This window comes from Misgurnus anguillicaudatus, chromosome 5 (assembly GCF_027580225.2).
Source record: "Misgurnus anguillicaudatus chromosome 5, ASM2758022v2, whole genome shotgun sequence".
NCBI lineage: Eukaryota > Metazoa > Chordata > Actinopteri > Cypriniformes > Cobitidae > Misgurnus > Misgurnus anguillicaudatus.
In genome coordinates, this window is record NC_073341.2 from 23,165,382 (window position 1) to 23,191,647 (window position 26,266).

Genomic DNA, 26,266 nt, shown 5'->3' on the forward strand with positions numbered 1-26,266 from the left:
TTTTATTTATTTACATATTTTATCTACATAAAATTATCCTACATAATATAAAAAACATTCTGTGAATACAACCTTAATATATTTAATATTGACTGAAAAAGTCATTTAAAAGATTTAAATCAATGCAAAATCAAACCGATGCTCCTACAATAATCTCATATTTAGATGAGACTTTATCTTATTTCACAGACCGAGCCACAATTAAACCAAAAATAAAGTGATATAAACAAAAATGGCAGGATTCAAAATCATAAAAAAATCTACAAACGTATGTTCTAGTGTTTAACACTACTAGTGTTAAAGTTTTTTGATTGAAGGTGTTTACTAACAGCTTCATTAACTGCTCCTTAAAAATATCTTCATGTGAATTTTAAGTGTTGTTTGCATTTTAAAACTGAGGCAATTTCTGATAATGCCAGTTCACAGCATACTTTCATAAGGGATATCTTCACAAATGTGTCAGCAAGAGACAGATAAAAACTAAAGTGAACGCCTAAAAGTTATCTAAATTCCCATGTGTATTTCCTGAGAATGAGGTATACTGAATTGGTATCGATAAACAACAGTCACTTGAGAATAATTATTGACATGCATTTTTAAATCTTCAAAAACCCATATCAAAGATACGGTACACCCTCATTGAAGAACATTTATTTCCATAATTTAATGTCTTTAATGGCATAACAAACATATATGATTACAGTACACTTACAATATGACAAGTTAACATTAACAGTAAATATGTTATGCTATGCAAGAAAAATTAACCTAACATGGTGTAAATACTACATCATAAAGAAACAACAGAAACTTTTTAAAAGTGAAGTGCAGAAATTTGGAGCTGAAGTGAATTTTATAGCACACTTGGCAAAGCCCGATTGTAGAAACTGTTCCTTAAACATGTGGAGTTGGGAGATACAGTATACAGTATTTGGCGAGTGCTATAATCAACCTACACGATATTAGAAACATAAGAAGCAATTAAAAATGTTAGAACCCTCGAAACATTCAATGTTATTTCCTGACAACATGTCTCTGCGGTTTCCTGTTCCATTTTCCTTTATGCATTCAAAATGCACTTGACCAAATGCATTATACTTTGTTACTTTTCTAAATGTGGAATATTTAGAATATTGTCACACCTTCAAAATATGCAAGCTTTGTTCGTTATTGTCCCAATGATATTGTGTTTAGCTGCAAAGTATAAAGGGTGTACCACAGTCCCAGTGAGGGAATGAGGAGACTTAATTTTACATTCATGCATACAGAGGTTCGTAGTCATTCTTCTTGCTTCTACAGGCAATGACACAGATGCTGATCATCCCAATCAGCTGAGAAAGAGCAGAAAACTTGTTATTGACAATTGTAATTGACAAGAAAACAAAGATGAAGCTAAAACGTAGAGATGATATACCTTTATGATAGCAAATCCAAGGATGACCAACATTGCATAACTGAGCACACCCTGAAGCATCTGCTCCAGTTTAGTCTCACAACCCTGCACAGAAAAAATAACAAATTGAATTGCTTATGCTGATCCGAACACAGTTATGCACAAAAACAGAAAAATGACATATGGTTATACCTGTGTGTTCAAAAGTTCGGGTTGGTTGAAAAGCCCAGTACATTGTGTAGCATTGGTCTTACAGCAGGAGTGTGGTACAGAGTTGTTTTTGCTAAACCAAGGCACTGTTGTCCAGTCTGTGTAGTTTTTCACTCCACAGCACTCCAACTGGAAACGTAAATATAAAGACATTCCTCAGTTCAAGTACTTGTGCCCCCCGTCCCAATATGTTAAATGTCTCCCTACATAATAAAGCTGATTCATGTGGTGTTGCGCAGACCAATCAGCATGTGACACATCACACGCTGATCATTCTGCGCAGCACCACATAAAGCCAAACAAGCCTTTTATGGGAGTTGAACCAGGCTTTGTTTCGATATAGAAAGGGACATTCCACTTTTTTGGAAAATATACAAATTTTAAACATTTCATTCTTACCGTTTTGAAATCCATTCAGCCGATCCCCGGATCTGGCGCTAGCACTCCCAGCATAGCTCAGCACAATCCACCGAATCCTACCAGACCATTAGCAACGCGCAAAAAAAATAAATAAAAAATAAGCTAATAAAGAGTTTCGATATTCTTCCCACTCAAAACTTGACTCTTCTGCAGTCACATCGTGTACTAAGACCGACAGAAAATCAAAAGCTGCGATTCTCTAGGCAGATATGGCTAGGAACTATACTCTCAAACTGGCGTAATAATCAGTGACTTTGCTGATGTAACATGGCGGCAGGAGGCATAGTGATATTATGCACTGCCCGAAAATAGTCCCCTTGGTTACTTTCAATGGCAGGGGACTATTTTCGGGCAGTGCGTAATATCACTACGCCTGCTACAGCCATGTTACATCAGCAAAGTCCTTGATTATTACACCACAATAATAGTCCTAACCATATCTGCCTAGAAAATCACAACTTTTAATTTTCTGTCGGTCTTAGTACACAATGTAACAACAGAAGAGTCAAGTTTTAAATAGGAAAAATATTGAAACTCTTTAGTTATTTTTTCCACCGATGCTAATGGTCTAATCAGATTCAATGGATTGTGCTAAGCTATGCTAAAAGTGCTGGCGCCGGACCCGGAGATCGGCTGGATGGATTCCAAAATTATAAGAATTAAATGTTTAACTCTAGGGGAGCTAGAAAATGAGCATATTTTCAAAAAAAGTGGAGTGTCCCTTTAACATTCTTGGATGGCACAAGGACACGAAGTGAAAAATACCAATGCAATCCTCACCTGAGACTGCAGGTAATCCACTGCATGGCTTTCTGAGTTCTCACCATCATATTTTTGGAAGACATCACTCATTGACTTCTCTAAATCACCTTTGATCTGTAAAGAAGTGATGCAGATATATAAATGGATTTTATAAATAGACAAATATTTTAAGGTAAAACATAATAAATAAAATATCAACATACTCTGCCTCTGTAGATGACGCCAAACACAAAAGCGGTCACTTCTGCAGCGAAGATGATCAAGATGATGAGAAGGAACTGTGTGCACATTCAGAGGAAATGCTGAATATAGGAAGCCTTCAAAATAGCACAACCCAGCAAAACTACAGAATAATGAAACTAATAATACTCAAGAGGCTTTTAAGAAAACAGACAAAGCACCACCACTTTCTGTTCACAATAAAATACATTAAATCAAATGATGTTGCTGTATAGGTATAACGGTTACTTCATTTAAGGTCCACACTTACAAAGGTTAAGCCAACTTTGGACTCCTTCAGAGTTGCACAACAGCCGACAATTCCAATGATAAACATGAGCACGGCCACCCCGATTATAATGACAGCCGGGATGAGATTGTATTTATCAGCCACAAAGTCTTCAAAGTTGTTGTAGCTTTTTATCACATAAGAACCAACATAGGCAAGGGCCGCTCCAGCAACCTATGAAAAAAGCAAACAAAGTGTGACTATTTATTATTTAACTGATGTAGGTTTCTTAGTCCTGTTGCACAATAAAAGCATGTTATTATCATACACATGATGACATAACATGGCATTTCATAAGTGGTTTTCTGATTATGAGTCTCTAACAGCACATGATCTGACTGTTCAGCGGTTAGTCACGAGACCATGAGTAGACGTATTTTGCCCTAAATCCTTCCTGGAACTCTGGTCTTGTGCCACAGCTTGAACAAAAGCATTATAGCAAAAGAGAAACCCTGAAGGGAGTGAAGGGTCACATGACAACTGCAATCAATCACTTTCAAGACGCATTTTAAAAAGTTTAAAGAAAATTTGCTTTCATTTTCTCAAAAAAATTCCCCAAAGGTGCATCACGTGACCTCACAGGTGATTTTTTTTACAAAACTTCCCTTTGTGTTCACTGAACCTAGTAATAATAAGGGTAGGCATTAAGCCAAGTCAGGTGGTGATGACCACAGTAGGCCTGTATAATGACACAGACATGTGGGCATCAGCAAAATTTCTAATAAAATAATTTATTTGACACTTGAGTCAAGTATAATATTTAAGAATGACTGAATTAAAAATATGAATAGGCTTTTGGTGTAAGTGGTCATTGAAGGCCTTTCATATGTGCCTCTCAAATGTATACACACAAAGCCAAAAACGAGTCATCCCAAATTTAATTACATTTTAGACAAGAGCTAACAAGTAGCTGTCAAAACGAACTCTGAACAGGGAGGAAAAATCGCTAACGTAGATGAGAACAAACTGTTATTGTTTACTGACCCTCACATATACAAATATTATCATCCAACGACATCAACATTTACATTAAAAGACGTATAACAGGATAGGTTAGTAGCCCTCATGATGGTTTGATTTAAGATCTATTACATTAATGTCTACTGTAATCTACGCAACAACAAAAAACAAAGGAAGGTATAGTCGGATATGCTGAAAAAACAAACTCACCCAAAATATTAAGCTGATAAATAAGAGGACTGTTTTTGATGTTATAATTCCGCAATCCATGTCTGCGGTAAAGAGTAAAGAGAGTTTAGTTTAGCCTTTCAATGTTTCCAAAGCTTTGTGAGTGTGACGATCGTTCCTCGTGTTGTTTCAAGTGAAGTAGATCAGAGAGTCACATGCTCGCATCAATAGAGGAACCCAGACACCTCCGGGTCCTAACGCCGCCCGATTCTGTAGCTACAGCTGACCTTCATTGAGGAACTGTGGCGTTATCAGAATAAAATTTGTACATTCTTAATAAAGTGCTGGAAAATATCACAAATTCACAAGAACCAACGTAAAAAATATTAATGTATAATTTAGTATTTATTATAGTAAACTGTAGTAATTTCTTTTTAGTATACTTTTAGTAGTAAATATAACTAGTCTTTGTTAATATACATCATATATGATTTTGTAGGATTAACAATATTTTGTAGAAATAACTGTACTTATAGTATAATATTTACTAAAAACACCATATATCTACACTATCAAAAGTAAAGGTACAAAGCTGTCACTGGGGCAGTAATCTTTAAAAAAGGTCCTAATATGTACCATGTAGGTACAAATATGTATCTTTGAACTGCCAATATGTACCCTTTGAAGTACTATGCACTCTTTGGGTACAAAGGTGTACCTTTTTGAAAGGGTACTGTCATTTGTGCCGCCTTTTGTACCTTTATTTCTGAGAGTGTAGGGATTTACTACAGTTTAAAGTACTTCAGTATATTACAGTACTTTTTCATTGGGTCTCATAAAAAATGTACATTATGCTGAATTATGTCCTATAAATTTGTATGCTTTAGTTTATGTGCTAGTCTACTTTTTCATTCTTCATTCCTTCAGCCAAAGAGTCAACAGCCAAAAATTAATAGCAAAGCATGCCTGATCTGTAAGTAATAATATAAATGAATGAACACATATGGAAATCTCGTAAAAATAAAAACAAAAACAGTTAGGGGTCATATGAGGGCCGTTATCAGTTAACTGACATGGCATTATGTCAGACATGGCAGCAGTCACTGTTAAAGTGTATGAATTTCAGTAGTTAAAACTGTAAAATGTTCTCTCTTAATAAATTAAACAATGGTAATTTAAGATGATTTTAAGTTTTATTTATTGCACTAATGCCGTCCGTAGGTAAAGAACCATCAAACAAAATAGACAGCTTGGAATTTGTTCTGACAACTAGACTAAATAATAAAAAATAATTAAAAAAATAAATTGAGTGTTAATAGAGTTTTTATTACATTTTGTGATTTATTGCATGTGTCAACGTTATTCGCAGGGCATTAGTTTAAGGAAAATAAGAACATGTGTTTGAGTAGACTGAAAATGTCATTATTTGTTTTAAATTTTGCTTAATAATAAAAAATTTTGTTCATGATAATATTAAACATAGTCGTGTCCCACTGAGCAAAATAAGAAAAATATCCAATTTATTGTTTTAAGACATATTGTTATGCAAAATCATGAAATTACTCAAGTTTAGAACTGCACAGCACATATATTCTTCACAATTTAAAATAGAAAATAAATAATATGTTTACTAATGAAATGTTAAAATGCACCTGTGTACCTTTCTGCATTTTTTGATCGATAACATTGGTCCTTATGTGATTTTTAAAAAACAAAATTATGCTCCGAGTTTTGGTCAAAAAACACAAATGACCCTGTCTCATAAAAAGTGCTGAACTCATAACTGTAGAGTCTATACGGTTCTCATCGTGACTATTTTAATTGCACGTGTTTACACCCCTTACCAAGACTTACGCAGCTTCTAACGTAAGCAGCACCACACTGTCAATCATGTCTACAGACATCACATCAGTTCAGTCTGCAACTAAAACTCCAAGGCGAAGGTCAAAGCCCAAGAAGTCAGGAGGACCCACTCTCTCTGATCGGATCCTCAAGATCTTGTCATCCTCCAAGGAGCGCGCTGGCGTCTCTCTGGTTGCTTTGAAGAAAGCACTGGCTGCCAATGGTTATGATGTTGCAAGAAACAACGCTCGCATCAATCTGGCAGTTAAGCGCCTGGTGGCCAACGGTAAACTGACCCAGACCAAAGGTACGGGCGCATCAGGATCATTTAAAATGGGCACAAGGTCTGTAACAAAGCCAAAGAAGCTAAAGGCAAAGAAAGTAAGGAGAAAGAAGACTAAGAAACCTGCTGGAGCAAAGAAAACGCCAAAGAAGAGCAGAAGAAAGAGTTTAAAGAGTCCTGAAAAAGCCAGTGAGACAGCTGCGGTCAATACCAAAAGACCAAAGAGAGCCAAGCGAAGATCATCCAAATCAGCCAAAGCAAAAAATACCAAGAAATAAAGGAGGAGATTATGACTGTCGATTGCACTCTAAAGGGATGTTTGCGTCCCTGGAATGTTATAAAAATTTTAATTTACGCATTTGGCAGACGCTTTCATCAAATGCAATTTGTGAATTCAGGCTGTTTCTATCAGTATGTGTTCCTTGGGGGATCAAACAATGCGTTTTTAACGCAATTGTTCTACCGGAGCACAATAAAGTTAATGAACTCAACCTTTCTGTAGTCTTGTTGTTTTAATTCAGGTTTTTATTAATTTTATATAAAAACATATGATGATGAAATTAAGGTGATAATAATTATTATAATTATACCCCACTTTTAACCAAAATGACCGCAATGCGCCCTTAAAAGCTGAACATTTAATGAAGGACAAATCATATACATATTTCTAAATAATATTTGGTCAATCGTTTTAGACACTTGGTTTAACACTTGGTTTATTAAAGCAGCGCAAACTTCATACTTTGACCCGCATTAGCTGTATAAAAACAAGTTTGAAAATAAGTTTTTGTTTATATAATAAATATCGTAGGCATTTCTGAAATATATCGCAGTTTCTCTGTAACATATGGAAGCCCATTTCCGCCACATAAGAAAAAAAATCATGCTCTGATAAATCATAATTATGAGTTTAAAAGTCTTAATTATGACTTTAAAAGTCGAAATTATGAGATAAAAAGTCGAAATTATGAGATAAAAAGTCAAAATTATGAGATAAAAAGTCATAATTATGAGATAGAAAGTCAAAATTATGACTTTAAAAGTCATAATTATGAGATAAAAAGTCAAAATTATGACTTTAAAAGTCATAATTATGAGATAAAAAGTCATAATTATGAGATGATAAAAAGTCGAAATTATGAGTTTAAAAGTCATAATTATGAGATAAAAAGTCGAAATTATGAGATAAAAGTCATAATTATGACTTTTTATCTCATAATTATGACTTTTAAAGTCATAATTTAGAAATTATAACTTTTTATCTCATAATTATGACTTTAAAAGTCATAATTTTGACTTTAAAAGTCATAATTATGAGATAAAAAGTTATAATTTCGACTTTTTATCATCTCATAATTATGACTTTTAAAGTCATAATTTCGATTTTTTATCTCATAATTATGAATTTAAAGTCATAATTTCGACTTTTTATCTCATAATTATGACTTTTTAATCTCATAATTATGACTTTGAAAGTCATAATTTCGACTTTTTATCTCATAATTATGATTTATCAGAACATGATTTTTTTTCTTATGTAGCGGAAATGGGCTTCCATAGGTAACACCTCCTAGTGGTAACGTGTATAAAAACTGGGCTGCGTTCAGCCCCGACAAAACGTTGCACAACGTTTATTAAACAGAAACAGTAATGCGTTGAACGCCCTGTTGTGAAGACGTAAGCATTTCAACTACGGTAGCTGAGAAGCCATTCTTTGTGTTCTTTTTTAAATGTTTCTGAGGACTGATGAAATCGTTTTAAATGTGTGTTTAATACTGTTAAAGACCCTCAATGTTACAGTCACTGACCTTGCCGTCCAGAATGAAAGACAAGGGCTGCGTTCAGCCCCGAGAAAACGTTGCACAACGTTTATTAAACAGAAACGGTGATGCGTTGAACGCCCTGTTGTGATGACGCAAGCGTTGCAACTACGGTAGCTGAGAGGCCATTATTTGTGTTCTTTTTTAATTGTTTCTGAAGCCTGATGAAATCGTTATAAATGTGTGATTAATACTGTAAAATACCCTCGATGTTACAGTCACTGACCTTGGTGTCCAGAATGAAAGACAACATTCCAACTTGAACCCATTGAGCGAGCTGTCTCTTTACTACCGCGTGGTTTTATACATCTTGCCGCTGATTGGGCCAACATTTCTGACACACCCACCAAACAAGAGAAAACGCTTCTAAAACCTGTTGCATTCCGTTGCACACCGTTTAAAGGAAACATGTCGTTCAACCCGGAAACCGTAGCAAAACGTTGTGCACCGGTGTGAGATTGAACGTGCCCAACATTCCAACTTGAACCCATTGAGCGAGCTGTCTCTTTACTACCGCGTGGTTTTATACATCTTGCCGCTGATTGGGCCGACATCTCTGACACACCCACCAAACAAGAGAAAACGCTTCTAAAACCTGTTGCATTTCGTTGCACACCGTTTCCAGGAAACATGTCGTTCAACCCGGAAACCGTAGCAAAACGTTGTGCAACGGTGTGACATTGAACGTGCCCCTGATGTTTGTTGTGCGTATTTACAGTAGGCTAGCACGTCACGCAGCCAGGAAACAGAGTTGTCACGAGGTGTTTAGGTTCTGAGTCAATAGTCCAAATACACAGATTCGTTTTTCTCTTAAGGAGAGGTTTGTTCAAACAGCTTTTTAAAAAGTTTTACATCAATAATCTATTTTTGAGATGGAATTTTACTTCAAATGTATTACCACATTTTTGTGGTAACTAGCAGGTGCAGGCAACAATATTAACCAAAAGAAAACGTTAAATAAAAAGGTTAATTTTTTGTTAGGTTGGGGCAAGCTAACACAATTTATTGGGGTCACATGTGTTTTTTATGTTTTAAATGTATAGTAAATTATAAATGTATTAAAATTAAATAAACATTGCAGATAAACAGACTGTGGTTGTTGCGTTGTATTGATGTCTCATTTCTTGTGAAATGCTGGGGTTAATAAATGCATTTATAAAATTGTTTTGGCTAAAACTTTTTTTAAATGAGTATGTACCATTACTTTTTGTGGTTCATTAAACTCTGTTGTATTTGATAATCATTTAACCCTTGAAAGCACATTAAGGCTTCATTGTTTCGACCTAACCTTTTTGTGAGCAAGGGCTACCACAATGGATAAAACAAACTGGAGGGCTGTCTACTCAAAACTTTTTTGTTTTACTTGTTGATTTTATTTTATTTATTTGTTGATATGTTTAGGTGTTGTTTAAAATTTTAACACAAGTAAACAAAGTCAAGCTAATGTAAAAAATATGTAATGAATAAATATTTCAATTCACAAACTCTTTGCGGGCTACCACATTGGAGACCCCTGCCCTATACAGTGTGAGAACACGCCTCGGCATTGTTGTCAAAAAGGGTCAATGGGTGTTACAAACTCCACTGGAGGTTTGTGTCCAAAATATGACACTGAATATACATTATAAGCTCCAGAAATGTGAAATGTCACCAACATGTGGTATAAAAAGTGACTACCTAAAAGAGTTTCATGATGTATACCCAATATTCAGATGTATTTTTCGAAGAGGATTTGAAAAGGCCAGAAAAGAAATCAAGCACACCTAAAACAAGAAGCAGCAACAATCTTAGTTCCTCTTTCTAGAAAAGAATGGGAAAAACACCTACATGTACTATCATCAAAAAATAAAATAAATTGTAAAATGCAAGAAGAAACTGAGGGAACCACATATAGTCAACAAGGAACAAGACACAATGAAATTAAAAAAATATCATAACAAAGTGTCTATTTAATTTGTCTATGCTAATTATATTTTAATACACAAGTTAAAGTAATTGTCAATTTTCAATGTAGCTAAACATAAAGCGGAACATGTTGATGGTCTCATGACTTCAATTATTTGCTGATGGATGTGAAACTGAGAAGTGGCTTTTAATGAGGAACTAAAATCTTAAAGTTTCCAGATGTACTTCAGTGACTAAAGCAGATAGCTGATCTGTTGAAGGCTGCATGAAGCCTTCATTCACCTGGCAAACATGAAGTCAAAGGTTTTCTATCTGCTGATGCTCTGTTTCTTAATTAATCTCTCTGATCTTCATCCACTCATCCGCCCAAGAAATGGACTTCGTGAATGTCGCAAAAACTCAACTTTAACAGCACTGGAGGTTCTACCAGGTGGCGGTTGGGATAACCTGCGTAACATAGACATGGGACGAGTGATGAACCTGAGCTATTCCCAGTGCCAGACCACTGAAGATGGTGTTTATCTCATTCCAGATGAAGTCTTCGTCATTCCACAGAAAATAAGCGGAGTGGAAACAAACTCTGAGATCATCACGTCATGGCTGGAACAGAAAAGCTCAACTTCGAGCTCTATAAATGCAGACATTTCTTACCTTCCGGTGGTCAATGCAAAATTCTCTACAGAAAACCAGCGTATGAAAACCCATCAAGTGAAAGACGATTCAGTAACCGCTCGGGTTCAAGTATGTGAAAAGAAATGAACTAAAGTAAAAGTTAAAAAAAAAACATTTGATCAACATGTATTTAATTTTTTTGTAAATCACAAAATAAGCATTGCAAAATAATAAGTACAGTACTTTTTTAATAATAGTTTTTAATAATAAAGCAACGTTTCAGGAATTCAATAATATGTTTTTCTCAGGTGCGTAACCATCTGTATACAGTGAAGGCGTATCCTGATTTCACACTGGACTCTCGCTTTGCTCATCAGGCAGAAGAAATCGCAGACGCTGTTGAGAACAACCAAACACGTCAAGCAACTTACCTGTCAGAGAAACTGATTCTTGACTATGGTACTCATGTTATCACAAGTGTTGATGCCGGTGCCACTTTAGTGCAGGAGGACTATCTGAAAATGTCCTATGTCTCTAACAGTCAGTCAGACACGTCTTCTATCTCAGCATCAGCAGGCTTTAACTTCTTTGACAAAGTAAAATTTGATATTGGTGGCAAGGATACTCAAGGAAGGTCTGAAACAAGCGGTTATCAGGGTAACATCACATATTCTTTAATTCAGAGTCATGGAGGGGCTTTATTTTACCCAGGCATCACCCTACAGAAGTGGCAGGAGAGCACGCTTAATAATCTGGTGGCTATTGATCGCTCTGGAGTGCCACTGCACTATTTTCTCAATCCATCAACATTTCCAGACCTTCCAGTGCCGACAGTAAACAAAATTGCTTTATCAGTCAAAAAGGCAGCAGAACGCTACTATAAAGTCAATACAATTCCAGGGTGTGTAAATCCAGATTCCAAAAATTTCAACTTTCAGGCAAATGTGGATGATGCTTCTTGTGAGGGTCCGGTCACTAATCTTAGCTTTGGTGGTGTTTATCAATCATGCACTTCGTTGAGCCCAGATGGAAATGTCATCTGTGATGAGTTAGCACAGAAGAATCCAGCCACTGGTGATTTTTCATGTCCTCAGCTGTATACTGCCACCCTATTACGCTCTGAGACAATAGAAAGAGGTTATAATAAGTATGAGTGCCACCGGTACTGTCATTCATGTGGTTTCTTATGGCTGTCTAAATGTTGTGGCCAAACGTGTGGTGATTCTTACTATGTCCGTCGTGCAAAAATGGACACATATTGGTGTTCCACAACTCAGAAAACTCCTGAGTACTCTGGGTATCTTTTCGGAGGTCTGTTTGGATCATCTTTACAAAACCCAATTACTAAATCTCATGGTTGTCCACCGAATTTCTTTGCTCAAAAATTTTTGTCTAATGGCATGATGGTTTGTCTGAGCAATGATTATGAGATGGGAACAAGATTTTCTGTACCTTTCGGTGGTTTCTTTAGCTGTCAGTCTGGTAATGCTCTTGCACAGGGTCAGTCTCGGTGTCCACCTCAGTTCAGTCAACATTTAGCTGCTATTAGTGATGGCTGTCAGGTGTTGTTCTGCGTCCAGTCAGGTGTGTTCACTGGTGGTCAGTTAAAGCCTGTTCGCCTGCCACCGTTCTCAAGACCACCACTGATCAGTATGATTGCTACAAACACTGTGGCTGTAATGACAGAAGGCGATCGGTCCTGGGTGAGAGTTGAAGGAACTAAGATGTGGCGACTGGCAAAGGCTGATGAAATTCATCAAATGGCACCAATGTTTGAAAAATCTCACATGAATGGAAGTGAAAAGGCTGGTGTAGCTATTGGTGCGATTGTTTTAATTGCTCTTGTGGTGGTAGGGACAGTGTTTGTAGTGAAAAGGAGAAGGAGATTTTCTGGTCTCAGTGTAGGCAGAGGATATGAAGAGCTTAATGGTGAGGGTCAAAGTGAGAGTGTTGTAGAGATCCAAAGAGAGCCACAGAATGAGAATGCCAATGAAAACCCCACTCAACCTCTGTTGGTACAATAATCTCTTTAAAATAGCAGCAAAGCAAGCTTGGCATTTGTGGACATTAGCAGTGTCAGTTCTAAAAACATAATTTTGCACATTTCTTTTACAACTGACAAATTATATAACGTCCTGTCAATGTAAATAAAAAAATTAAATTGAGAATCCTTAAAGGGACACTTCACTGATTTGCATTAAGCTTTGTATAGTTAGAACCCCAGTCATGTTTTTGAATGGTCATGCATCATTTCCTCAGTTGCTGCTGAGGCAGGAGAAATACAGATTTCAGTGTTGCACTTCCTTCTTTCAATGATGTAAAAATGACACACTTTCAATAAAGATGAATGTTTCTACGGGTAAAATGCTCCTTTAAGGAAGTTTTAAAGTAAAGGTGTCAAATCTTTTAATTATTTTAGTTAATCTATTTTATTAACATACTGTTGAAATAATGCTATTTAATATAAGTAGCTTTCAAGGGGCAAAGGAAAAAACTGAAATGCAGAATTAACTTTTGTATACAAAATGCTTTAAATGTATTTACTGTGAAATAAATGTCTTATCTGTTTCAATTTGTGATTAAATAAGTCTTCTTAATATTAAAATGCAACTGCATAGCAAAATTATAATATTTTTATAACTTGCCATTTAACTGCATATCACATAAATGTTGTGTATCAAATGAAGAGTATGCAATAAATCGCAATAAATCCATTTTGACAAATTTTGGTAAAAATGTGTTTTCTAAACCAAGAAAGTGACAAGATAAAAACCACTATTTTCTGTTACAAACTTTCACATAGCATCTTCAGGTTATAAAAACATAAAAAATTCAAATCCATAACTTGATTTTTAAAGATTTATTATAAAAATGGATCATTTTTTCCACAAAATGCAATAAATCCATGACAAGTTTTTATTCAAAATGCTATAAATCTAATGAATCAATAGCCTATATAAATGTCATTCATCTTTGCCATGTTACATTCATTTAGTTGACTAGTTGTACACACTAATTAAAAATATAAACATTAATGTCATTAATCAAAACACTTACTTTATCATATTAAGAACACTGTCATTGCTGCGGTTATACTTGATGTCGTCGCTTAGCATTTTTCACAGCAATCAGCTGTAAAATGTTTTGGTCCTGCTCGATTTTCGTTGACTTTGAGTAAAATTATGGAAAGATTTTCATAAGATCCCCTGGGGTCAATGTGTTATCATGACAGAAAGGAACTTTCTTCGCACCATTTCTGGAGGGATGACACGTGTGCTCTATATACTTCCTCTCCAACTATATCCCCCCTTTTTAATAAAGCAACCAGAGCCATATCATCTGCGTACTTGAACAAACAAAAATTTGCCAGATCTAATTGGAATTCGTTTGTATAAATGGAGAAAAGTAATGGGGATAGAATAGTCCCTTATGGGGCTCCATTATAAAGCACAAGGATGTCAGACCGAATATTATTAACCAGAACCTGTTGTGGGCGGTCAGAGAGGAAGTCCCTTACAAAGTGGATAATACCACCGTTTACTCCTATATCGATGAGTCTCTGCAGCAAGGTGTGAATCTGCATGCTGTTAAAGGCAGATGTAAAATGGCCCTAGCAAAGTGGGAGGGGGTCTGAAGGTGCTTTGCCAGGGTATGATACATACTGACGGTTGCATCATCAGTTCCCCTCATACTTTTGTAAGTAAATTGGAGATGATCGCAGTTAGAAACTGACGCTGTAATATGTTTGCTTATAACTTTCTCAAAACATTTGCATAAGATTGAAGTAAGGGCAATGGGCCTGAAATCTTCTAATTCAGTGGCTCCAGATTTTTTCGGAATAGGCACAATATAGGACATTTTCCACAATTTGGGCATTGTTAAGGAATTAAGCAAGTACTGGAATAGCTCCAGCACAATACCTTTTAATTCATGGACATTTTCTTTTAATATTCTCCCTCTCAGGCCATCCGGCCCCAGGGCTGAGTTAGACTTAATACTGGACTTAAAGATGGCTGTAATATCGTGTACATTCAGTGTAATAGGAACATATCCCGAAATGGACCTACACACACTATCACGTTCAGCACTAAAATCATTTTTGTCAAAATGACTAAAAAAGACATTTAGATCATTTGCAAAAGATGGGGAGGAGTGTGATAAAGGGGAAACGTTATCGTACATCGAAACGTTAGCCATTGTTGTATACCTATATTAAATTCTTTTTAAACAAACGTCTGTGCTGCAACGGCGATTAACCATGGTTTAAACTATGATTTTTGAATACCATTGTTTTCAAAACTATTTATTTTGTGGTAACCATAGTTTTACTACAGTAATCATGTTTTTTATAAACGTAAGGGCAATGTTATCAATGACTACTTCCGCAGATTGTTCTCCCTGTGTGATGATTATTACAAATAGGGAAGTAAAGATACAAAGTCTTGTGACTAACAGGACAAAACAATAAATGTTATATGCACGCAAATGCTCAATGTATCCATGAGAATGAAATGTCAAGTAAAACAGATGACACAATAAAGATACATATTAAAATGATTCTTCCACGTTACTTAAGTTATTAGATATCAATAATTTTACATAACGCTCTGGAATGCTTCATTTTGATTGGCCAGTGGCGACATTCAGAGGTTTGCATTTTACATAACAACTGCCTAAATCTGCAAAGGCAAGCTCATCAGGTAATGCATTGCATGTCAATTACAGTTTAATACTTACAAATAATTTTAATACAAATGTGCCTAATTAATGACATAAGATATCTTATTTATAAATTATTAAACCTAATTGCACGTTCAATGTTTAAAAATCAATTGTTACTTTGGACTAAACTGCATCACATAGTGTGGCATGGCATCTGCATTGTCTCTTATGATGAAAAGTCAGATTAAGGAACAGTTTCTTTTCCCCATACTTGAAACCACACATTATTGTTTTATACACAAAACAAAAAGGAACCCAAAAATACCCCAGCATTTTTAGAGTGTAGTTATGATATTACATTTTATTTACCTATATATAAAATATATGGCACAAACTAATGTTGTTTAAGCGTCCTGCATTCATCTGAATAATCTTGACCTTGCACTTCATCCTCATTCCCCAATGTAAGCGAAAGTTTCATGAAACCCTCCCCCAGGCCATTGCACAGCTGGTATTCACTAAAACATCAAAACAAAACCAGTAAGCGGATGAAATCTGTCCGGTGCAGAAGAAAGGAAGACACTCCTTGTCGCAAATGCCAAAGGCTCCATTTTGCACACAGCCTTTTCGACTTTCTTTTCGAGAAAGCCACGCTACAGCAATAACATTTTGCGAGGAAGCAGTATTTTAGGACAAAGAAAGAGAAAAGGACTTTTCTGAAGTAGGTCACTATGGTGATTGTACACGGCTAGACTGTTGTGTGAAATCTACTGGGTGGGGAAAACTGAACTTGGTAGGATGTTATCTTTATAGCTAGTATTAGAAAAAAAATCAATAATAAATTACATTTTTTAGCATGTAATATTTTTAAATAATATTTTCAAGGCTGCAGTAACATTATCTATTATTATGCATGTGGCGTATGCTATTAAAATATATTTCTGTCTGCAAAAAACTGTAACATGCATATTTTTATGTTAGCAAAAAAATGAAATATTACATGTGAACCTGTAATTTCCCTGTACTGTAGGTATCATCATGAAGACAGTTTCTTTCCACCTATTTCTTTGTATTTTTCTGTATACCTTGACATACTGTGGAGGTTGTCATACAGGCACCCATGCAGAATGTGAGAAAGCTCCTTTTGTGCCCGGCTACAACCTGGCAGGGGAAGGTTTTGATGTGGTCCGAATGCGGCGTAAAGGTGCATTTTTGATCAATGTCAAGTCGCACTTGATGGACAACGACACTTGTACAGTCTGCAAGAATCGTTTTCAGGGTGGGCAGGTACAGAAACTGCCCACGGTCGTGCTGGACTGGCGTCCTTTTAGCCGCTGTAGTAAACAGCTTTCTAGTGCACTTCATCATTCTGTTGACTCTCTGATGAAGAGCTCCACTTCACTCGTCAATAACAACTGGGAAATGGACCTCAGTCTGGATGATGTGGGAAAGGCCATTTTAGGAGGGAGCCGGTCGGATATTGCTCAATTTGCAAAGTCTCAGAATTCAATGGATAAAGCAACATTTGCTCTTCATGAGATCACCTGCACATATTACAGGTAAGCCAATGCTTGCACACCATCTGTGTGTCTGTTACTTATTGCAAATAAAATAAAATAAAATAAAATAAAATAAAATAAAATAAAATAAAATAAAATAAAATTTAATGTAAAATAAAATAAAATAAAATTTAATATAAAATAAAATAAAATAAAATAAATATATTTTTATATTTTTGTAACATAAATTAATAATTAAAAGAACAAGTTTGGAGACTCATGTGGGATTATCTCAAAGATGCTTGGTGTTTTCACTAGAAGACCAATGTCAGCCAAATCAATGTCAATATTATGCAAAAAACAAATCTAGAGAATGCTTTGATAAGTACTTTATCCTCCCTTTGACCTAATAGTTTAGTCAGAAAACCAAACATCAGGCGAAAGAAGAAACCATATCTTAATATGCTGACAATTTTTTTGTTCATTTCCAGTTACAGACTTAAAGACCACCCAGAACTCAGCACTGAATTCTCAAAACATCTGCAGCGCCTTCCTACACAATATGACGACAAAGCAAAACCCCTGTACAGAAGGACTATAGATACATATGGCACTCATTACATACGTCAAGTCCATCTCGGAGGGCGAGTGAGACGGGTCACAGCTTTTCGGACTTGTCTCGCGACGCTAAAGGGCTACTCTGAAACCGAAATCAAAAACTGTCTGAACATTGAGTTGAAGATGGCATTGGGATTCATTCCAGCTAACGTCTCATTTTCCAACAGATGCTCTCAAATCTTTAAAGATGATATAAGTATGGGCTTCTACCAGGGGTTTATGACACACAAGATCGAGGTGCTGGGAGGTGAGAAATACTTTCCAGACCTTGTTTTACACCAAAGTCCAGCTGATGCCTACTCAAACTGGATGATGAGCTTGCATGACAACCCTGATGTTATATCATATGCAATTTTTCCTCTTCATCATCTGGTGACTGATCATGAGGTCAGTGCTAATCTGAGAAGAGCAGTAACAGAGTACATTGAAGAAAACATGCTTTCTGTAGATCATGAAGAGAAACAAGAATGTTCAAAAGCACCAAATTTGGATCATAACTGCTGCCCTCTGCGGGCCGGTCGTGGTACTTTAGCAGTGTCGGTGCAGAGAGCTGCAGGCTTAAAGGCAGACCTCTTCACACGCACTGATGGTTTCGTGAAAGTTTGGTACAATTTTATGTACGAGGAGACTGATGTGATAATGGACGATAATAACCCAGAATGGAATGTCAGCTATGATTTTGGATCGATTGAGTTTGGTCATGAACTCATATTTGAGGTTTGGGACATTGATGTATTTTATAATGACATTGTGGGGAAGTGTGTGGTCACCCCTGAACGTGGGATTCACTCACATAGCTGTAAATTAAGAAGAGGGATTCTTTATTTTACCTACAGCGCTTCTTGTGATACTCACCTCACAGGTCCCAGGTGTAGCAGATACTCACCACAAACATGACGCTCTGCTACTGTATAGGGGAGAGTGTGGACGGTTGCAACACTTTATACAGTTTTTTCACTTATCAGAGACAGTGTGTACTGGAAAGTGTATACATCTGCATCCTGTACCCCTTTCCCACCAGTGCTGGCTCCATGTTGGCTTATTTACAATGATATGCATTATACCATTTCAACGACACTGACGAATTTTAGTTTGTGACATCTCCACTCACATTGCTGTACTGTGTACATATGATAACATATGTACATTTATACTTCAATAGACGTAAAGTGAAGTAAAATGTTGCAATTGACCCCATAACAAGAAACAGCATTAAAAAAAATTGTGCTGGGCATAGATTAATCTAGATTAATTTTATACAAAATAAAAGTAATTTTTTGGATAACATATGAGTTTGTGCTGTGTGTAATTATTATGTGTATATAAATACACACACATTCATGTATGTATTTAAGAAACATTTACATGTGTATGTATATTTATTTATACATTTATATATTCTATATTATATATGAATAAAAAACGATATATAAATAAAACATTTCTTAAATGTATATATATGTATGTGTGTGTGTTTAAATATACATAATATTTTCACACAGCACCAACTCATATATTATGCAAAAATACTTTCATCAAAACTCATATTTTGTATGAGATTAATCTAGATTAATCTATGCCCAGCCCTAATAAAAATGTAATGTAAAATTATACTTTTACATAATTTCACAATTTATATTAATTGTGCACACAGAGGGTCAAGTAAGTTGAAGGGACAATAAAATGTACAATTTAGAAAAAGGAAAATCATAATTTTCCTGGTAAACCATAGGTACTGGGTGGACCAAATGTCTCAAAAAATATAGTAATACCAATATGTTTTAAATAAACAGCTAATAAATCAAATGTATATTTGAAAATGTAAAAATTAAAAATAAAATTGCCCTGAAAAGTATTTCTTAGGACTAGGCCTTGGTTATATTAGGACATTTAAGTAGTTTTTACACACATACCACAGAAATAAACAATACTGGTGTACATCTTGAGACAAAATAATGGCACTGATGTATGTTAAGATGTGTCAGTGCAATATTTTTTTTAAATTAAGGCAGCTCAAAAATGCATTTTAGTCTGGGACTATGATAAGCACCGTCTGGGAAACCACCCATTTTATGGTTAATCTTGATTATCATTTCTGTGTTTGCAATGTTTGGGGAACAATAAAATGCTGTACTGACACTGATGGCCATAAGGTGGAAGCAGTGTAAGTAAGTTCATATTCAGTGTCTCGCTTGATCCACACAATTTGTCTATTTTAAAGATGCAGTCGTGGTAAAAAAATAGAGGTTTTTTTACTACATACAAAGGCACCCGGATCGCCAAAATATTTGTTTGTAAAAAATAAAATGCTGAAGATCCGTTTCCTATGTGTAGCTAGCTAATCTTTACTGGGAAATATCTGGCAGCCCAATTGTCACTTCAGGGCATTAGTTAAAAGAGAATGTAATGATGGTAATGATGGCATTTCAAAAGTTGGTTAGGAATGGCATTATTTTAGAACCTAATACCAAACTATCTAGTAATGTAAAGTATTTATATAAAGTATTTAAAAACAATATTTGGGATTTTACTATGGGTTTCACCTATAAAAGAAATAATTTATTCAATCTAAATTTTATCCATAGGCATGTTTGGATGAGTGAAAGTAGCCCTACTCTGAAATGACTAAACAAGCTTTTGAATGGCAAATGTTAAGTTAGAAAGGAAATGTATACACCCAAAGCAACGTGAACATATATTCACCAAAGTCTCTAGAGTTAATACTGTATGGTAAATTTGGGAAAAATTTCATAAATTTTTCTATATTGTGAAATGCAAACAATAACCACTTAAAACAAAACATTTTGATAATTACAGTCATTAATTTGTGCAGCAAAGAGATATACAAGTAATTTAACTTTTAGCTTTCATTATAGTTTACTCTATGTAATTCATACTCCTGTTCTTACATGATCTTCTGTTCTTTAAAGGGCCATTTACAAGCAGGAAAGGCATACTGTATTTGTATCAGTAAACCTGTTATTTCTTGTCATATTAATTGACAAAATTTCCTATGATCTCAGAAGAAGCTTACTATATTTGTTAGATTATGTCTTCAAAAGGACAAAAACATGTGCAATAATCCCATGTAATCTATATTATATATACTATATACTTAATTAATAACTATTTTCAGTTATCAACATTCGATGTTACCCGATTTTTATTGTCAACCAAACTATGACATCTGCCATCTGGACATAACGTTAGGTTGACATACACTAGTTTGAGTCCTACATCGCAAGTCCTTTAGCCTGTCCTGAGAGAAGAGCTTTGGCTGATCTTTGACAACCACAGGTTACATCGCAAAGACAACATCTGTCATGCAGATTTGCATTATACAATATGAGGACTCATCCAACTCCTTGTCCAGGCCCTCGTAATATCTAGACTGTACTACTGCAATGCTCTGCTTACCAGTTTTCCTGCACAGGCAATCAAACCATTCCAAATGATTCAAAATTGACTGGTCTTCCAGGAGCCCAAAAGAGCACATAAACTGTCAAGAAAAAGTATGTGAACCTTTTGGAATTTCATAGTTTTCTGAATAAATTTGTCGTAAAATGTGATCTGATCTTCATCATTATGTGCCTAAAAATAATAACACAAAGTTTAATCTTTCATGTCTTTATTGGAAAAAAAGCTCATAGTACTGTGAAAAAAACTATGTGAGTTAATGCCTTCAAAAAAGCTAATTGGAGTCAGGTTTGAGTATCATTAAGATAAGATGGACTACAGCTACTTTGACTAATAAAAACCCCTCAAACTTTTGGAGTTTGCTCTGCACAAGAAGAACACACTTATGTGAGCCATGCCTCACCAAAAAGAGCTTTCAGAGGAGCTATGATCAAGAAATGTTGCATTACATAAAGCTGGAAAGGGTTATAAAGTTATTATAAAGACATCAGTCTAAAGTTAGGCAAACAATCTACAAATGGAGACGCTTTGGGACTGTTCCCTAATCTACCGAGAAGTGGGCGCCCAGTCAAAATGACACCAAGAGCACAACGAAGACTCATCAATGAGGTAAAGAAACAACCCGAAATGACAGCCAAAGATTTGAAGGCATCATTGGAACTTGCTAACATCTCTGTTCATAAGTGAACAATACATAAAACAGCAAGGTATTCATGAGGGAAGCCACTGCTTACTAAAAAGAATATTGCTACACGCCTAAAGTTTGTGGTAACAAACCCTGGATGTGCATCCCACAAATCTCCATCAACTGCAAGATGCTATCCTATCAATTTGGGCCAACATTTCTAAAGAATGTTTTCAGCACCTTGTTGAATCAATGCAACGTAGAATTAAGGCAGTTCTGAAGGCGAAAGGGGGTCAAATACAGTATTAGTATCGTGTTCCTAATAATCTTTTGGGTGAGTGTAGATGCTGAAACTTTGTAAGTTGAAAGTATCCTTGAATAGCATTTTTCATATAATTATCCTTAAGACAAATCACTCTGTTGTTTTCCTCGAAGCGTCTGCTAAATACCTACATGTAAATGCCATGTAAATGGTGTTTATGGTGCGTGTTTTCTTTAGGAAAATCAGACCTTTCCATACTACTCAGCTCCTTCTCCAAATTCTTATCATGTCAAAACTTATCTATAACGCAATGCCCTATTGATTGGACTTCCAGCCAATATGATTCAGCCTTTCTATATGATCTAGAAAGCTGCAGCATGTCTGGTTTTCAATGAATTAAAAGACCACATTACACCTCTCCTAATCTCATTGCATTAGATACTCAGCTGACAGCTGCCCACATCAGATAAAAGTCTCCGACACTAAAAGTGAAAGTAACATATATTTGTCAAGTATGGACAATTACTGAAACAGCAGCTTCAACCTCACTGCAATCTGTATAGGTAAACGACATCTGAACGACAAAAAAGTCACCAAATCTTTTGAAAACTCATGTAGCTTTAATGTGTTTATTACTTGACTCTTGAGGCAACATGGTATATGAAACCTCATTTGTAAGCTACTTTGAATACTAAAATAAATTTAAAAGAAGATGTAAATTGTGGTTATGTAAACGTAAAAAAGGGGGCTTAACTATAGATCACATACTAGGACTGCAATAAACAACCACATCCCTCTGAAGAGAAAGGCTTCTTCTGAACACGCTCGACAATCATGAAATTACGAGCAATCTGTGTAGTGATGCTCTGCTGTTTCATCCATGCCTGTGATCTTTATCCACTCATCCGTCCCAGCAATGGACTCAGTGAGTGCCGCAAAAACTCTGCTTTAACAGCACTGGAGGTTTTACCAGGAGGTGGTTGGGATAACCTGCGTAACATTGACATGGGACGAGTGATGAACCTGAGCTATTCCCAGTGCCAGACCACTGAAGATGGTGTTTATCTCATTCCTGATGAAGTCTTCGTCATTCCACAAAAAGAGAGCGGAGTGGAAACAAACTCTGAGATCATCACGTCATGGCTGGAGCAGAAAAGCTCAACTTCAAGCTCTATAAATGCAGATGTTTCCTTCCTTTCAGTGGTCAATGCAAAATTCTCTACAGAAAACCAGCGTATGAAAACCCACCAAGTGAAAGAGAATTCGGTAACGGCTCGGGTTCAAGTAAGTGAAAATATTAAAATAAAAAATGTCTGTTAAACTTCATATCTGAGATGCAAATGTGAAACCCTGCATAGTTACATTTGTGTTTTTTCTTCTGTTGTATAATTTGTTCATTAACATTTTCAGGTACGTAATCATCTGTACACAGTGAAGGCATATCCTAATTTTGCCCTGGACTCTCGATTTGTTCACCAGGCCATGGAAATCGCAGAAGCTGTTGAAATCAATCAAACACGTCAAGCAACTTACCTGTCAGAGAAACTGATTCTTGACTATGGTACTCATGTTATCACAAGTGTTGATGCTGGTGCCACTTTATTGCAGGAGGACTATCTGAAAAAGTCTTTTGTCTCTAGCAGTCAGTCACAGATGTCTTCTGTCTCAGCATCAGCAGGCTTAAACTTTTTTGGCAAAGTAAAATTTGATTCTGTTGGCAACAATATTCCCAGCAACAGTTATCAGGGTAACATCACATATTCTTTAATTCAGAGTCATGGAGGGGCTTTATTTTACCCAGGCATCACTCTACAGAATTGGCAGGAGAGCACGCTCAATAATCTGGTGGCTATTGATCGCTCTGGACTGCCACTGCACTATTTTCTCAATCCATTAACATTTCCAGACCTTCCAGAGCCAATAGTTACTAAACTAGCTTTGTTAGTCTATAAGGCTGCAGAGGATTACTACCAAGTAAACACAATTCCAGGTTGTGTGGATCCAGATTCCAAAAATTTTAACTTCCAGGCAAATGTGGATGATGGATCTTGCGAGGGTCCAGTCACTAATCTTAGCTTTGGTGGTGTGTATCAAACATGCACTCCATTGACGGTAGATGGAAATATTATCTGTAATGACAGGTCTCAAAACAATCAAGCCACTGGTGATTTTTCATGTCCTCAGCCGTACACTGCCACCCTATTACGCTCTGAGACAATAGAAGATGGGTATTATCTTTCTGAGTGCAGCACGAAGTGTCGTTCATGTGGTTTTTTATGGATGTCTACTTGTTGTGACCAGATATGTGGTGAAACGTACTATGTCCGTCGTGCAACAATTTCCACCTACTGGTGTTCCACAAATCAGAAAACTCCTAATTACTCCGGATATCTTTTTGGAGGTCTTTATGGACCTTCTATGCAAAACCCATTTACCAAATCCAGTAGCTGTCCTACAAATTTCTTTGCTCAAAAACTATTGTCTAATGGCATGATGGTTTGTCTGAGCAATGATTATACGACAGGAACAAAATTCTCAGTTCCTTTCGGTGGTTTCTTTAGCTGTCAGTCTGGCAATCCTCTTGCACAAAATCAGTCTCGCTGTCCACCTCAGTTCAGCCAACAATTAGCTGCCATTAGTGATGGTTGTGAGATATTGTACTGCGTCCAGTCATCCGTGTTCACTGGTGGTGAGTTAAAACCTGTTCACCTTCCACCTTTTACAAATCCACCACTGATCAGCATGATTGCAACAAACACTGTGGCTGTAATGACTGAAGGCGATCGGTCCTGGGTGAGAGTTGGAGAAACTAAGAAATGGCGACTGGCAAAACCAGGTGAAATTAATGAAATGGCATTAATGCTCAACAGATCTTCTGAGACATCTGGAGGAGAAGGGGCCGGTCTAGCTGGTGGTGTAATTGCTTTAATTGCTTTTGTAGTGGCAGAAATTGTTTTTATGTGAAAAAAACTCTGATCCCATGGAAAGCAGAGTGTAAAAATAGATTCATAGTACAGGCAACACTCATAAAGTAAGGTAACAATAGTATGCAAATGCTTATAATGTAATTACTTATATCAATAAAATTGTAATGAAATAATTAGTCATGTGATGATGGGTATAAGGATGATATTTTAGAGGGAAAAGCCAAAATAAATTAACATTGCTTTAAATGTAGCTATTATTACTAATATCCTTATTTAAATACAAGTTGTGTCAATAGTTTTCTGTTATAACAATTTACTTTCATTAGATTTGCCTACTGTATAACAACATACTCAACCAATAAATACTTTTATACATTATTTATTTGTGGCTCTTATTTCTTTATCATTTGCTTATCTCACTATGTGAGCACACAAACATCTCTTATTTCATTTTTGGTTGAAATTATGGTTCTTTGACACCATTTTAAGCAAATTCCTTAATATTATAAAGAATACTGTTTTTCTATTTAGAAAAAACAATACAAATGACATAAAAGTTCAATTTTCTGTCCTCTCTTTCTTCAGTGACGTTTAACTAATTACTGTAGTATAAGGATATCGACTAGTACACCATCTAACTGATCTGAATTTAAAGTGTTGTCATAAAGACTCGCCCTAAAGATTTGAGAAACAAATAAGGAGCAGTTTCAGAATCACACAAAGTGATAAACAGGTGTTTAAAAATAAGTCATGCTTAAATTATTTAGATTTTCATCGACTGATAACCAGCATCATGGGACTTATTTGCATTACTCCAGCCACAAAGGTAAAATTAAATGAAGTTTTTGTCTACTGAATTATATTCAAAATAAATTCTAAACTGACTGAGATGAAAATAATCTCTTCCTTTCCTTTCCTTTCCTTTCCTTTCCTTTCCTATTAAGTAGCCTTTACAAAAATTAAATACAATCAACTTGCCGTTTTGTTTTTTGTTTCATTTTTTAAAAAGTATATTTTACTGTACTTTAATAAAAGCATCATTTGGAATTTTGTAGTTAGTGTTGTATGTTGGACTTTATATATTTGTTACATATGAGAGAAATAAAATTAACAATAGAAGTCCACCATTCACTCAAGCATAATTAAATACACAATTTGATTAGGTTGTTCAGGTTTGTTTGTTTAGGGTTGGAACTAATTCAGGAGGGCATGGCTCAGGATCAAAGTTGAATAGTAATTATGTACTGAAATAATCTATAGAATGTGTGCTCTTTATAGTTATTTCATAAGCTTTTATGTAAAAGTGAAATTGAAAGTAATCTTTTGTTATGTTCTGATCCATTATAAAATCATTGTTCCAAAACTGTACTATT

The 26,266-nt window shown here is 35.7% G+C and overlaps 5 protein-coding genes across 7 annotated transcripts; 4 read left to right on the top strand and 1 right to left on the bottom strand.

Moving 5' to 3' along the window:
• Window positions 1-631: 631 nt before the first annotated feature.
• Window positions 632-4,633, bottom strand: tspan36 (tetraspanin 36). Its single transcript, XM_055167988.2, has 7 exons — window positions 4,464-4,633; window positions 3,276-3,467; window positions 2,989-3,063; window positions 2,804-2,899; window positions 1,586-1,732; window positions 1,415-1,498; window positions 632-1,331 (listed from the first exon to the last, which is right to left on the bottom strand). Exons 1-7 carry the CDS (start codon window positions 4,521-4,523, stop codon window positions 1,257-1,259), a joined length of 729 nt encoding a protein of 242 aa, XP_055023963.1. The 5' UTR covers window positions 4,524-4,633; the 3' UTR covers window positions 632-1,256.
• A 1,619-nt stretch (window positions 4,634-6,252) lies between these two features.
• Window positions 6,253-7,037, top strand: LOC129414085 (histone H1C). The gene has a single exon (XM_055167986.2). The coding sequence runs from the start codon at window positions 6,312-6,314 to the stop codon at window positions 6,822-6,824; it is 513 nt and encodes a 170-aa protein (XP_055023961.2). The 5' UTR covers window positions 6,253-6,311; the 3' UTR covers window positions 6,825-7,037.
• Window positions 7,038-10,483: 3,446 nt separating this feature from the next.
• mpeg1.1 (macrophage expressed 1, tandem duplicate 1) lies at window positions 10,484-13,506 on the top strand. Its single transcript, XM_055167985.2, has 2 exons — window positions 10,484-11,012; window positions 11,192-13,506. The coding sequence occupies exons 1-2, from the start codon at window positions 10,563-10,565 to the stop codon at window positions 12,905-12,907; spliced, it is 2,166 nt and encodes a 721-aa protein (XP_055023960.2). The 5' UTR covers window positions 10,484-10,562; the 3' UTR covers window positions 12,908-13,506.
• A 2,350-nt stretch (window positions 13,507-15,856) lies between these two features.
• prf1.5 (perforin 1.5) lies at window positions 15,857-18,949 on the top strand. Of its 3 annotated transcripts, none has more exons than XM_055167984.2 (3): window positions 15,857-16,338; window positions 16,576-17,104; window positions 17,536-18,949. In XM_055167984.2, exons 2-3 carry the CDS (start codon window positions 16,584-16,586, stop codon window positions 18,557-18,559), a joined length of 1,545 nt encoding a protein of 514 aa, XP_055023959.2. In that variant the 5' UTR covers window positions 15,857-16,338; window positions 16,576-16,583; the 3' UTR covers window positions 18,560-18,949. The 3 variants fall into 3 exon arrangements, with proteins under 3 accessions (XP_055023959.2, XP_055023958.2, XP_055023957.2); XM_055167983.2 differs by having other exon boundaries at window positions 15,858-16,266; XM_055167982.2 differs by having other exon boundaries at window positions 15,859-16,319.
• Window positions 18,950-22,765: 3,816 nt separating this feature from the next.
• LOC141363846 (macrophage-expressed gene 1 protein-like) lies at window positions 22,766-25,059 on the top strand. Its single transcript, XM_073867354.1, has 2 exons — window positions 22,766-23,250; window positions 23,377-25,059. Exons 1-2 carry the CDS (start codon window positions 22,801-22,803, stop codon window positions 24,928-24,930), a joined length of 2,004 nt encoding a protein of 667 aa, XP_073723455.1. The 5' UTR covers window positions 22,766-22,800; the 3' UTR covers window positions 24,931-25,059.
• Window positions 25,060-26,266: the final 1,207 nt, after the last annotated feature.

Bases quoted from the DNA above. Each gene is read 5' to 3' on its own strand.
- mpeg1.1 (XM_055167985.2), top strand. From the start codon at position 10,563: ATGAAGTCAAAGGTTTTCTATCTGCTGATGCTCTGTTTCTTAATTAAT. The intron at 11,013-11,191 runs GTATGTGAAAAG...TGTTTTTCTCAG, and splicing joins CAGTAACCGCTCGGGTTCAA to GTGCGTAACCATCTGTATAC.
- tspan36 (XM_055167988.2), bottom strand. From the start codon at position 4,523: ATGGATTGCGGAATTATAACATCAAAAACAGTCCTCTTATTTATCAGC. The intron at 1,733-2,803 runs GTGAGGATTGCA...TTACGTTTCCAG, and splicing joins TGGATTACCTGCAGTCTCAG to TTGGAGTGCTGTGGAGTGAA. The intron at 1,332-1,414 runs GTATATCATCTC...GCTCTTTCTCAG, and splicing joins TTGGATTTGCTATCATAAAG to CTGATTGGGATGATCAGCAT.
- LOC141363846 (XM_073867354.1), top strand. From the start codon at position 22,801: ATGAAATTACGAGCAATCTGTGTAGTGATGCTCTGCTGTTTCATCCAT. The intron at 23,251-23,376 runs GTAAGTGAAAAT...TAACATTTTCAG, and splicing joins CGGTAACGGCTCGGGTTCAA to GTACGTAATCATCTGTACAC.
- LOC129414085 (XM_055167986.2), top strand. From the start codon at position 6,312: ATGTCTACAGACATCACATCAGTTCAGTCTGCAACTAAAACTCCAAGG.
- prf1.5 (XM_055167984.2), top strand. From the start codon at position 16,584: ATGAAGACAGTTTCTTTCCACCTATTTCTTTGTATTTTTCTGTATACC. The intron at 17,105-17,535 runs GTAAGCCAATGC...GTTCATTTCCAG, and splicing joins ATCACCTGCACATATTACAG to TTACAGACTTAAAGACCACC.